Here is a 12967-nt window from a genome sequence, read left to right on the forward strand (position 1 = left end):
CCTATTCCACTTCACCAACGTATCTTAATGTTTCCTCAGCTTGGAGAAAGGCCACCTCCTCCAGGAAGCCTTCCCTAAGCCATGCCTCCTGGCTGTCTGTTCCTGTGTCTGACTGTCTCCACCACATGGGAAGCTGCCCAAGAGCAGGTGCCCAGTGCTCACTTTGGCAGCACATATACTAAAATTGGAAGAGCAGGTGCCCAGTTCCTCTCTAGGCACCCAGTTTCATTCCAAGACTCAGCCCAGCATGGATGTTAGGAAAGGTTTGCTCACTCAGTGAGTGAGAGCAGGAGAGATCTGGAGGCTGGGTGTCTGTTGTTGAGCAGAGGGAAGAGGACGGGGCTGGGAAGAGGACAGAGCCACCTCCTCAGCGAGGTAGGTCCTGGAGCTTTCCCCGGGCTAACTCACCTGTCGAGGAGTCCTTGAGACCAGCAGCCCCTAGGACGTGCACCTGGGTCACCTGCTGGGGGTAGCCACACAAGGAGCTCCAGCAGGAGCGAGGGGGCTCATCCAGGCGCAGCTCCCTGGGACAGGGCAGAGGAGGAGAGGGGTGAGGTGAGAGGGTTCAAGAAGGGGAAGGGGAGGGGAGTAATATTTAGTCCAGACACTACTTATCCTGAGCAAACCACCCTGGGCTTCCTGCTGCTCTTTCTCTCTGTAAGGGTGCCCCATTCTGCCGGAGAGAATAGCAATTTACTGAGCACCTGCTGTGGGCCCAGCCCTCTGCTGGGATGTTACAGGTATTATGTGTCATCTTCCCGAAGCCCCGGGTGATAGGTGACTATTACCACGCCCACTTAACAGACTATGAAGCACTGGGCTCATCAAGAGAAGGGATCTGCCCCACAGCGGGACAGAGGTGGAATGTGGACTGGCAGGACTCAGTTGCACTGAGCCCACCACACATGCTGCCTCCCAGGTCTGCCGTGGGTGCAAGGGCTGCCTGCCGAAGTGGGAGGGCAGTGTGGGGCTCACAGGGTCTGCACCCCAGCAGGGATGGAATGGTTCCAGCAGTCCACCTAGCCCAACTCAACCACTGGTGTCATGACCTTGGAAACCAACCCCCAACTATGATCCCCAATCCTGATCTGTAAAATGGAGGGGTCAGGCCACCCACTTGGGATTCCGGAAGAGCAAATGAGACGACTGAAAGCTTTGTAAACTGTGAAGTGCCATGCACATACGAGACATTGTCCCTTTATGTAGCCAAGAGAGGGGATGGATGAGCAGGGGAGGGGACAAGAAGGATGGCCATGGGTGCCATGAGCGCCAGTGCCATCCTAGGGAGGCTGGGGGGCTGGGCTCCATGCCTGGGGCAGACACGTAACACCTCTGTGGCTGCAGATTCTGGGGCAGCCTGGTCTGGGGACTGGGCCCTCCCAACCGCGGCCCGAGCTGCCCCCACGCACTGGCAGTTGGAGGGCACGTCAGTGAAGACCCGAAGCAGAAACTCGCCAGTGTGGCCAGGCTCGAAAGTGGTGGGGATGATGACAAAGCGGCCCTCGGGCTGGTCGGTCCGCAGGAAGACACTGCGCGAGTTGATGTAGATGGAGCTGGCAGCCCGGTGCTGCAGGCTGTGCATGCGGTACTGCCGGTTCTCCTCCACCTGCCCATGCGCACAGGGAGAGGGGGCTGGGCCACACGCATGCCCCGCTCCCTGCTCCCCCACCACCCCATCCCCTCGGGGCCCTCTCAACCCCCACCCCTCTCAACCCCCACCCCCCCAATCCCGGTTCCGGCTCCCGTGCTCCCGCCCGTGAATACTGTGACAGAATCTGCGTCCATGCACTGCCCGGAAAAGGCAAATGGGCAGAGACCGGGGTAGATGGGTGCTTGCCCGAGTCCCGTGGCTGGGTGAGGCCGGCACGCGCACGGCACTGAGCAGTGGTGGCTGAAGGGTGCCAGGTTTCTTTTTGGGGTGATAAAAATGCTCTAAAATGGTGGCGATGCAAACCATGAGAGACTGTGGACTCTGAGGAACAAACTGAGGGCTTTGGAGGAGAGGGGGGTAGGGGGTTGCATGAGCCTGGTGGTGGGTATTATGGAGGACACGTATTGCATGGAGCACTGCGTGTGGTGCATAAACAATGAATGCTGGAACACCGAAGAGAAATAAAATAAAATAAAATGGGAAAAAAATCATTTGGAAAAAAAATTAAAAATAAAATAGTGGCAATGGTCGCACAACTCTCCAAATATGCTCCAAGTCACAGCACACTGAGTGAGTGAGTTGTATGGCATGTGGATTAGGTCTCAGCAAAGCCATTAAGAGTAGGAAGGCACCAGGACTCCTCCCTGGTCATGAGGTCCCTGTGGTTTCTGACTCAATGGCAGCCCCCAGAGTCACTATCAGCCCACATCACAGCCCGGGGCCAGGCAATGACGTCACCAGTTGCCGGGACATGCTAGCCAATTCCTGCCATGATGAGCTGCAGGCCCATCACGTGAGGTCCCAACAGGTCAAAGTCAGGACACTCTAGCACACGGTGGACATCGCAACACAAGGACATGCACAGACTGTCAGTACATGACCAAGCACACCTAATACAGGGGCTTAGCCCACATGTGGTCTCCTGAGGTTCTGGGCATCTGGGGAGCCCGTGGTGTCCTGTTATGCTGTGTGCTGTCACACCCCAGGTATTGCAACATGAGCATAGTCTAGGGCCCCACACCAGTGGGAGCCACCAGCGGGAAGCCTGCCTGGCTCTGCCCGGGGTGCCTGCTCCCAGGGCCCAGCAGGGTCTCTAGCTCAGGGGGACCCAGAGCCTCCCAGGGTGTGGCCTGACCACTGGCTGTCTTCCCCTTCCCAACCACCAAAGAGCCTGTGGTCCTGGAAGGGAAGAAACCAGACTGAGAGCTCCCAGGACAGCCAACCCCAGGCAGGTGGAGCCCTCTGACGATGTTCCAAAGAGGGCTCATGCCACAGCAGGCCCAGGGCATCAGCCACTGTGGCCAGAGGGCAGGGATGAGGTCAGGGACCCAAGTGTTCTAGAATATTCTCCCCAGGCCCAGGTGGCCTAAAATCCAGCTCCCTCAATCTCCTCACCCAGAGCAGGGGACCCAGCTGGCCTTACCTTGTAGATATCAAAGCCAATGGCCAGATTTTCACCCTTGCCATCCCGGCGGGTGGACTGTTTCGGCCGCTGCTGGATACAGATCAGTACTTCATCTTCTGGCTTCTTGACATCAAAGATGTACTGCAGGGACAGCCGAGAAGAGAGATACTGTGTTAAGACTGTGCCGGACACGGGCTTGCCGGCTCCCTGAAGCTAGGCCGCAGCCAGGCCCCAGCTCAAAGGGGAGAGCTTGCATGTGTCACAGCGCCTCTCTGAGCCTCCGTCCCTCATCTATGATTCAGGCCCATGATGCCCACCCTGCAGGAGTGGCAACAAGACTTGGTGACTTCAGGGAGGCTCAGTTCCGAGCCTGCATGCAGTTGGTGCCAAATGAAGGCACGTCACACATGAGAACTAACGAGGCCAGGGTCACAACCAAGGAGGCTGCAGGGGAGACGTCCTCCATGAGGGAGAGCCAGCCTGGCAAGCTCCCCTGGCAAGAGCAGCACCGTAGGTGTAGAAACACGGGGTTCGGGTCCTCAGCTCAGCCTCCCTCTAAATGTCCTGGTAACTCTGGACGAGACAGCCATGAGTTCCCAGAGCCTTAGTTCCTTGTCTTTATCATCTGCAGGTTGCCCAGGACCTCCCCCGAACACACCCCCCTCAACTAAACAGACAGGTGCACAGAGGCCCGCAGGGGGACAGGGAGGTACCCAGGGTCATGCAGGATGGTGGCAAGGGTGGGGGATGGGATCCCTGAGCACGCTCACTTGTGGGTTCTGGAAGAAGGTGTTCTTATGATTGATGCAACCTCCACTGCGGTTCTTCTGGGGGTCCTCGTGCCTCGTCCAGGCACCCCGGAGCCGGGCCTCCTCCCACGTCTTGTGGACGCTCAGGTAAGATGTGTTGATCAGGCGACACTTGATGATGTCAGTGAAGTATCGGCACATGTCCTCGAAGGTCATCCTGGCCACGGTGGGGCAGTGAGCCGGCCGGGTCCCCTGCCTGGCCCACCCGCCCCCTCACCCTATGTGCCCTGAGCCACCACCCACAATGGGGTGTGTGCAGACGCCTGCCTCACGACTCCTCTGGCCCCAGTCTCCTGACGTGTAAGACGGGACTGACCCTCACAGCAGCCGCCCCTCTCACAGCTCATGCAGGAACTGAGGAAAGCAATCCAAGCCTGTGGTACAAATTCCAGAGGACATGAACTGGCAGAGGCCAGCTCTTCAGTTGTTAATAGTACCAAGGATGCCTGTGGCCAGCCCTCTACAGTTTATAAAGCATGTTTCCATCCATCACCACAGCTTCTGGGAGGCCCAAAGACACTGGTGGCAGGAGCCCCTTGGGGAATGTGCCCCCCAGCATACCTCGGGAGCCCGGGGAAGGTCAGCTATGCCCACCCCACTTCGAGTGGGCACATACACGAGAATAGGCACATACGTGCATTAAGTGTGAACACACAGGAGACAGGCCTTATGAAGAAGCTCTTTCCTCTGATGAGGGTTCTCCACTGCTCTGTTTTAATTCAACTGACCCCCAAGCCACACTGGGCAAAGCAGATTCATCTGCAGGAGCCCAGACCAGAGGGCCTGGGGGGGACCTGCTGTGGCTCCCCTGACCCCTGGATCACTGCCATCAACCTCTGAGCCGGCCTGGGACTCTACAGCATCTATGGCACTAAGGGTGCCCTGTGCCCCTCCAGGAGGCAATGGCCTATCGGGATCAGGGGTCCTGCTGAAGAATGACTCTGAGTTTGGCACAGAGTCGGGACTACTGGACGCACGAGTGGATGAATGCAGGAATCATTCATTACTGGGCTCTATAAGCAAGGCTGCTGTCATCTTCCCAGCCAAACTCCAACCCACACCCCCACACCCCCCGGAGCTCCCCTCGCCTCCCTGAACTCCCTCTTCTCAAACCCAGTGTACTCTCTCACCCCTGGGCTGGGTCTCCCTCCTGGCCCACTAAAGGCTCCTCTGCACCCAGAGGCCAGCTTAGGGGGCAGCCACCCCGAGAGGCCTCTCCTCTCCCCTCCCTGCTCCTACCAGTCAGGCAGCCAGCATGCCCCCAGCCGAAGGGGTCAAGGCCCCACCTGCTGGTATCCCAGCCTACTTGCTGAGGGCCCAGCTGGAACAGCTCGGAGTCCCCTGTGGTTAGCACTGGGGACCATGGGGATTATGGGCCCATTACTGCCCAACCCAGTGCACAGAAATGGCTTGTCCAAGGCCAAAGAGCAAGCTGATGGTGGGGCATCGGCTAGAGCCCTGGCCCTGGCCTCCCCTTCGGTGCCCCCTGCCACAGCCCCCAGACGCCCACCTGGGATGAGAGCTCACTCACCAGAACTCCCCGTCATCCTGCACGGTCACACCCATCTTTTCCCGCTCACTCTTGCTCACTTTCTGCCACTCCTCCGAGCTGGCATGTGGACATGGGGAGGGAAGAGGGGGAAGCGTAAGAGGAGAGACCTCACCAGAGCCACCCTGGCAAGGGAAAGGAGGCATGAGGGCGAGTTCAGCACCAGGCCTCCATCAGTGTGGGTATAGCTGGGGGGCCCAGCCCCTCTCCAAAAAGCCTGTCTGCCACTCCCACAGGTAACCATGGGCTGCTTCCATGCCAGAGGCTGGAGGTCTGAGAGCAAAGCCACAGACTGGCGGCAAGGGCAGAATGACCCTCAGGGGAGGGGGCTCCCCCACTGGAGGCTTGGATCTGTTCCTGTCCTAGCTTCACCAGGGCCATGAGCTGAACACAGAGCAGTCACCCCCATTCTCACCCCTGGTGGTCTCCCTCCCTGCTTTCTTCCCCACTCACCACCAGGTGGGGCTCTCTGTCCCCTATAGGAATCAGCTTATCCCTACCTCCAGGTCCTTGTCCTGCAGAATCCACCCTCCACCCCAACCCACTCCCACATACGCCTGCTGCAACATAAGTCTCCTAATGTCATAAGTCTCCCTTGTAGGCCCTGCCACCATCTCCAGGAAGCCCCACCTTTGTCCTTGCCCAAGATCTCATACCGGAGCCCACCCACCCGGCGTCTGCCCTGTGCCCACACTCCCATCCCTGGGCCTCACGTGTCACTCCAGGGCCCATTCCATTCCCGCTCGCCCCAGGGGTTCCGCAGGCGGATCATGTCGAGCTTCTCCGACTTGAAGAAGGCCAGCAGGCCGTGGCCCAGGCGCACCTTGCGCACGTCAGTGATGGCATATGCGTGGCCCTTCACCAGGCCACACGCCAGGCGGGCCTCCATGTCTGCTGCTGTCACTGCCTGCGGGAGGACACAGTTGCCCAGAGAGGCAGAGCCGGGTCAGCGGGTTGGTTTGCGAGGCGGGTGTGCGCCTACACCGCCCTCTACAGGACAGGGAAGGAATGACAGCCCTACACAAAGCAGAAGCTGTGGTTAGGGACTGAGCTCAGAGTTCGCAAAGCCCCCAGTGAGCAGCAGTGTGGGGTCAAGGAAGGGGCCTAAAGTGGGGTTGGCCCAGGGGTGTACTGGAGTTCACTGCCACTGGCTCAGCTGTGCAACTGTTAAAACATTAGCTTGAAATCAACACGGTGAAAGTACTGACACCACAGAAATCAGTAAATGCTCTAAATCAGGGCTTTTCCTTTTTCTGGTCTAGACAACCCCCCACTGGTGTCTTCACTGAGCCTGATTCCCCACCTGGATTAGGAGTAAGTCAATGAAATAAGATGATCTTCCTGAAGCACTAGGGCCTGTGCCAGCTGCAGGAAGTGGCTCCCCCCTTTCCCGTTACCTTGTAGCTCATGATGCCTCAAACCCAGACTAAGGGACCGTCAGAGGTACAGACACCCCTCACCCCAGTACAAGATGCCCATAAAAGGGGGATGCTGGTCAAACAGAAGGTATTTCATACCATAGAAATTAGGGCACAGGGGCCCAGCACTGGGGAGGGGGAAGGCCACCACCAACTGCTCCCCTCCACCCCCCAGGCTGAGGGCAAAGATTTAGGAACCAATCTGAGCAGGGGCCCTGCTGGGGACAGCACGGCCAGCTCGCTCCCCAGTAAGGGCCGGCGAAGAAGCTCGGGAGGGCAGCCTCTGTGCTCTCACCTTGATGGAGGCACTGATGAGGCCTCCCCGGCTGTGCACCTTCAACACACGCTCAAAGAGCTGGTTCCTCTTGGCCTCATCGTGGGCAAAGCCACCCTCGGTCAGGTCGATGGGCTCAGACACGCCACCTGTGAAGTCCACCAACGCATCTGCCGTGTTGCCTCCATCCAGGGCCTGGTAACAGCCCGCCAGCCTGGGGAGCAATGTGGAAAGAATTCCCAGCTCACAATCCCCAGCCAGCTGAAATCCCTCACCTTCCAGGGCACATTTTGGGGACTCAGAGAAGTCAAGCACACCGCTAAGGTCACAGAGCAGGTCACAGCAAAGCCAACACTGTAATCCATATCACTGGCTCCTAGATCAGTGTTTGTCCCACCAAACCACACCATTTTGTCACCCAAATTCCCCTTCGTCCTAGCAGTCTGTCCTCCAAATTAGCAGTCCAGAAATCAAGCGATTCTTCTCAAAAGTGTTTAAAGCTCACGTAGTTTTTGAAACATCAATTACGAATAATTTACATTATTTATAATGATGTAAATGCAGAAATTGCCTAAATGCCTAACAACAAGGAATTGACTTTAGAAACTAATGCTGCATCCATGCTCTGGGATGCGAGGCTGCTGCCCAACGAAGGCTTGTAAAGGAAATCCTGTGGCAGGAAATCTCTGGTGCTCGCTTGGTACATTTGACAAAACAATATAGCTGGATTCCGGGGATGTTTCCAATGTCGGTAGGGGCGCCTGGGTCAGCTGGTTGAACATCCGACTCGATTCTGGCTCCGATCATCATCTTGGGTTGAGATCGTGCCCGGTGTCAGGCTCCACATGTACCAGGGAGTATCCTGGCAGATCCCCTCCCTGTCCCTCTGCCCCTGGGCCCCAACACATGCACACACGCTCTCTCTCTGAAGATAAATAAATAAATATTTTAAAAAGCAACAAAAAATGAAAATGTATGCAATAGTTCATTTAAAAAACATTGAGCATGGCTGGCTGGCTCAGTCAGTAGAGTATGGGATTCCTGACCTCAGGGTCATGAGTTCAAGCCCCACATTGGGTGTAGAGTTTACTGATAAATAAATAAATAAATAAACAAATAAAAATAAAAAACACTAATCGTCTACTATGTACAACCTACCAGGTGCCAAGGGCACAACTGTAGCTTCTTCTGTGAATGTTAGGAAAAGGCTGGGAGTCTTAAAGGCAGTGCTGAACATGAACATGAGCAGCAGAATGGGATATATAACAAAACAGATTACATAAACTGAAAATCTACACATATCTATGAAAATCTATACCTGACCTATCTTTTGCGGTTCCCCACAAAACAGGAACACAGGTTTTACAAGGTAACCTACAAAAAAAAGGAGCCATCAAAGATGTTAAAGGAGGGCGCCTGGGTGGCTCAGTTAAGCAGCTGCCTTCAAAGGCTCAGGTCACGATCCCAAGATCCTGGGATGGAGCCCTGCATCAGGCTCCCTGCTGGGCAGGGAAGTCTGCTTCTCCCTCTCCCACAACCCCTGTTTGTGTTCCCTCTCTAGCTGTGTGTCTCTCTGTCAAATAAATAAATAATCTTTTTTTAAAAAATGTTTTAACATTTTTTTAAGGTTTTATTTATTCATTTAACAGAAAGGGACAGTACAAGCAGGAAGAGCAGCAGATAGAGTGGGAGGGAGAAGCAGGCTCTCTGCTGAGGCAGGAGCCAGATGTGGGACTCGATCCCAGGACCCTGGGATAACGACCTGAGCCAAAGGCAGCTGCTTAATGAATTGAGTCACCCAGGCGCCCCTAAAAAAATATATTAAAGGAGTTGCTAAGTGGTGGGGAGGGTGTGGAGAGGACACAAGAAGCACAGGGAGGGAGACAGAAGTGGGCAGCCGGGCCTTGGAAGGGAGGGGAGCAAAGATTCCGGAAGGCAGGGAGCCTGGTTCACTCAGGTGGCCCCAAACAGAGAAGTAGAGAGGCCTGGAAAAATATGCAGGAGCACAGGCGACTTTTATTACCTTCTTCCTGGGTTTCTATATTTGCTGGATCTGCTCTAAGAGACACGCATTCATTTTACAATTTTAAAAGTAAATAAATGAAAAAGCGAGCAAGCATGAATAGCGCAGCTGTTGTGGAAGACAGTCGGGCAGTCACTGAAAAATTCAAACACAGAACTCCCACGAGATCCCGCAGCTCACTCCCTGTTGTACACTGCGAAGAGCTGAGAGCAGTGACTCGGAGGGACACCTGCACACCCATGTTCACACAGTACGTTCGCCACAGCCCAAGGTGGAAACGGCCCGAGTCCACTGACAGATGAATGGAGAAACGAAGTGGAGCCTATCCAGGCAATGGAATTCTGTGCCGCTCTGGACAGGAAGGACACGCGGGCATGCTGCAACGGAAGTGAGCACGGACAGCATCGCACGCCGAGAAATAAGCCAGACGCGAAAGGGTAAATACTGTAAGATTTCGCTTATAGGCTCCAGCGGGAATAGACAGATGCAGAAACTGAAGCAGAAGCTGCTACTGAGGGGCTAGTGAGGGGTACTCCCAGAAAGGGAAGCCCCCCACCCCGCCCCCGCAGCTAGGGCCCTGGAGACTCAGAGCCCACCAGGGGGCGAGATTGGTTCCCTTTGGACTGAAAATGGAATCTGTCAATGTTGTGTTTTCTTGAGTTTGTTTTTGATGTTGAAAGTTGGTGTCTTTCCTTTTCCTGTCACACACACACACACACACACACAGTCCAAGGAGACCAACAGGCGGGCCAGGGAGGCAGAACCAGGGAGAGGTTTCCACAGAGCCTATGGGCTGATCTCCAGCCCCACTCGCTGTCCTGCCCCAGGCCTGCCCCTGACCTGCAGGGGCCTGAGCAGGTCACTCTGCCCCAAAGCCCTCCACAGCTCGTCCAGCTTTCGCTGGGGCCCGTGCTGGGGACCCAGGGCCTGGCACAGAGCAGGAGTGGGGGTCGGTGGAAACAGAATAGATGGACTGTCAGGTAGACAGCTGGATGAGTGGATGAAGCTCGGAGCCCAACGGGCAGGGAGGGCCCATGCTCCACAACCAGCCAGGGCTCTGAGAGCCCACATCCCAGCCGGGCTGCCACGGAGGGCCTGGCAGCTTGGATCTGAGGGGAAAATGTGAGTGCTGGCTCTGCCCTCTCAGGTAGAATAAGGAGAAGCTATTCTTCCCTGCGTGGGTGGGTTTTGGGGATAGGACACCTGGTGACAGACCTACAGTCCAGGTCTCCCTGACCCTGACCCTGCCCCACCTCCCCCGCCACAGTGCAGGCTCAGCTGGCCACGCCCTGGGTTCCCAGGCTCTGAGCGCGCTGTGGGACTTTGAAGCAGCCCCTCGCCTCTCTGTGCCGGGAGCACGGGCTGGAGGCGCAGCCACACAGAGCCTGGAAGCCAAGCTGCCCCAGGTTGGGCCCCCACCCACCGGTCCCCTGCCTGTACCTACTTGGCATAGGCCTTCTCCACGAGGGCACACCAGAACTCGTTGCGGGAGCTGGAATGGCAGTAGATGAGCTGGTTGTTGACCGTGGGCAGCCGGTCATCGATGACCACGTCCACCCACTCCCCGAAGCGCCAGAAATGGAAGTGGAAGATGCCTGCATAGGCATTGGGTTTCTCAGGGTCCCACTCCTGCTCCTTCCAGTCTGGGATGACCTGGATGGGAAAGGGGACAGGACGGGAACACAGTGCAGGTCACATGTGGCTTCCTGAGGACACGGCGGGGGCGGGCTGCTTGGAGGGAATCAAAGGAGAAAGGAATAGTGGGTCCTGTCCCCATCTCTGCCATGAACGAGTGCGGGACTCGGGTGTGCACTTCTCACCTCTGGGCCTCAGTTTCCCTTCTCTGCAGTGGTTGGGTGTAGGCTCCTGCCAGCTGTCACTCTAAGACTCTAGGAGCTTCCTGCGCCCTTCCTGGTGCCTTCCTCTGCGTCCTCCCCGCTCAGAAACACACCACATCCCTCCCAGCCCCCATCTGGTGAATGGCGCTGCCAGCACCCTGTCCAGCCTGAGCGGCCCCTCCTTTTACCTCAGTCCATCCTACTCGGGCAATCTGAGCTCCCACACTCTGCTAAAATCCATCTCCCATCTGCCCCTGGCGCCAGCCTGACCAGCCCCCACCTCCCAGCCCAGAACCCTCTAACAGCACCAGCCGCCACACGTGCCCTTGGCCCACACAGCAGCACAGTGATCTATCTTTCTGATCATGTCACCTCCCTGGGAAGTGAGTCCAAATCCTTAAGGTGCACTGTCCTGCCACCAACTTCCGGGCTGGCTTTTCTACCCCCTTTGCCCCTGCTCCCTGCTCCAGGCTCTTTCTCTGCTCAGGAACTTTGCACCTGCTCTTCCTTCTCCTGTTCACTCAGCTGATTCTCACTTGCCCTTAACGACCCACTTGCTCCTCCAGGAAGCCCTCCTTGACTTTTCAGACTAGGCTAGGACCCCATCTGTCCAACTCATGGCCCCTGGCCCTTCTCCTCGGGGACCATTACCACAGTTATAATTAAACAAGCATGTGTCACCCCGCTCAATTTAGCACTGGAAGTCTAGCTCTCTGTGGGCAGGAAGACATCAGTCCTGGTCACTGCCACATGCCCAGCACCTTGTCCAGGGCCTGGCCCAGAGATGGTGCTCGATCAACAGGTGTTAAAATTCACAGGCATTTATTGTGTCTCTAAAAATATCATTTATGGAACATCTGGGACACACCAGGTGCCACGTCCACAACCACCACAGATTATCTCAGTTTAATTCACACAATAACCCTGTGCATAGATTGTTATCATCTATCCCTGCTTTACAGCTAAAAAACCCTGAAGTTCAGAGAGGGCAAGCAACTTGCCCAGGGTCACACAGTCAGAAAACACACATTCTTTGGAGTCAGACAGACCTGGGTTTGAAACCAGGATTCAGACTTGTGACTTGCAGACCACTCTGCAGGGGACCCGTGCTGACACTTAGGACCCAGGTGAATCAGGTATGGTCCCTGCCCTCAGGAGGCCTCTAGTCTGGTGGAAAGAGGCAAATCTGGGCAGCAGGAGGTGGACAGAGAAGGGAAATCCCCTCACCCTAGAGTCAGGTGACTTGCTGGCCCTCCCCAGCATGGGACCAAGGCAGGGGCTGGGACCATGGGCAGCTCCTTCTGGAAGAAAACCACCCTCAGGGATGGGAGTGGGCATGCAGGCATCCAGGCTGAGAAACAAGAGATGCATCAGGAGGCCATAAATCCCAAGGCCCGGACCAGCCTCTGCACAGACACTTCAGCCAAAAGCCATTCCCCAACCCCCACACTCATTAAGAGGGTTTTTGTTTACACACCTCTTACCATCAACAGGGATGTTGGCAAAGACAAACGGTCCCTGTGAGACACTGGAGACCAAGCAAATGAAGCTGCCAGCGGCAGAGGTCTGCCCAAGGCCAGACACAGACCGGGCTCTTCGCTCAGCCGCGCCCCCGCCCTTCCCACCACCTCTCAGGGCAATACCATGGGAAGTTGCTGGCGCAGTGTTGCCCATGAGGACCGGGGAGGGAGGCAGGATTCACACTCGGGGCTCCAGGGCCTTGCACAGCATCTGGAACCCAGCAAGAACTCGACACTGCCCGATGGTCCCTTTTCAGTCAATTCTGTGTTCTTTCGTAAACCTCCCGGGACAGCCTCTGCCCCAGCACCCAGCACCCAACACCCAGCACCCTCTCTCACTTTGCTTTCAGGACAGAAAGCTGCATCAAAAATGGGGCACACGCAGGGTGGCTTATCATCCCCATTGCACAGATGGGAAGGTGGAGAGATGAGGAGCTGCCCAAGGGCACCGAGGGATAGGGAGTCCGAAGCTGAGCACAC

At 56.3% G+C, this 12967-nt stretch overlaps 1 protein-coding gene across 2 annotated transcripts in view; it reads right to left on the reverse strand.

Annotated features, from left to right (window-relative positions):
* Positions 1 to 12967, reverse strand: part of CAPN5 (calpain 5) — a 52290-nt gene that overhangs the window by 3785 nt on the left and 35538 nt on the right. For both annotated transcript variants that reach the window (XM_044258473.1, XM_044258472.1), the window contains exons 4-11: positions 10574 to 10782; positions 7128 to 7320; positions 6128 to 6321; positions 5397 to 5474; positions 3827 to 4022; positions 3075 to 3197; positions 1410 to 1606; positions 409 to 524 (exon numbers count right to left, since the gene is read on the reverse strand). In XM_044258473.1, the coding sequence (XP_044114408.1) occupies positions 409 to 524; positions 1410 to 1606; positions 3075 to 3197; positions 3827 to 4022; positions 5397 to 5474; positions 6128 to 6321; positions 7128 to 7320; positions 10574 to 10782 (1306 nt within the window). The remainder of the gene's footprint in view (positions 1 to 408; positions 525 to 1409; positions 1607 to 3074; positions 3198 to 3826; positions 4023 to 5396; positions 5475 to 6127; positions 6322 to 7127; positions 7321 to 10573; positions 10783 to 12967) is intronic.

The sequence above is a fragment of the Neovison vison genome, chromosome 7 (genome assembly GCF_020171115.1).
Source record: "Neovison vison isolate M4711 chromosome 7, ASM_NN_V1, whole genome shotgun sequence".
In the NCBI taxonomy this organism is placed as follows: Eukaryota; Metazoa; Chordata; class Mammalia; order Carnivora; family Mustelidae; genus Neogale; species Neogale vison.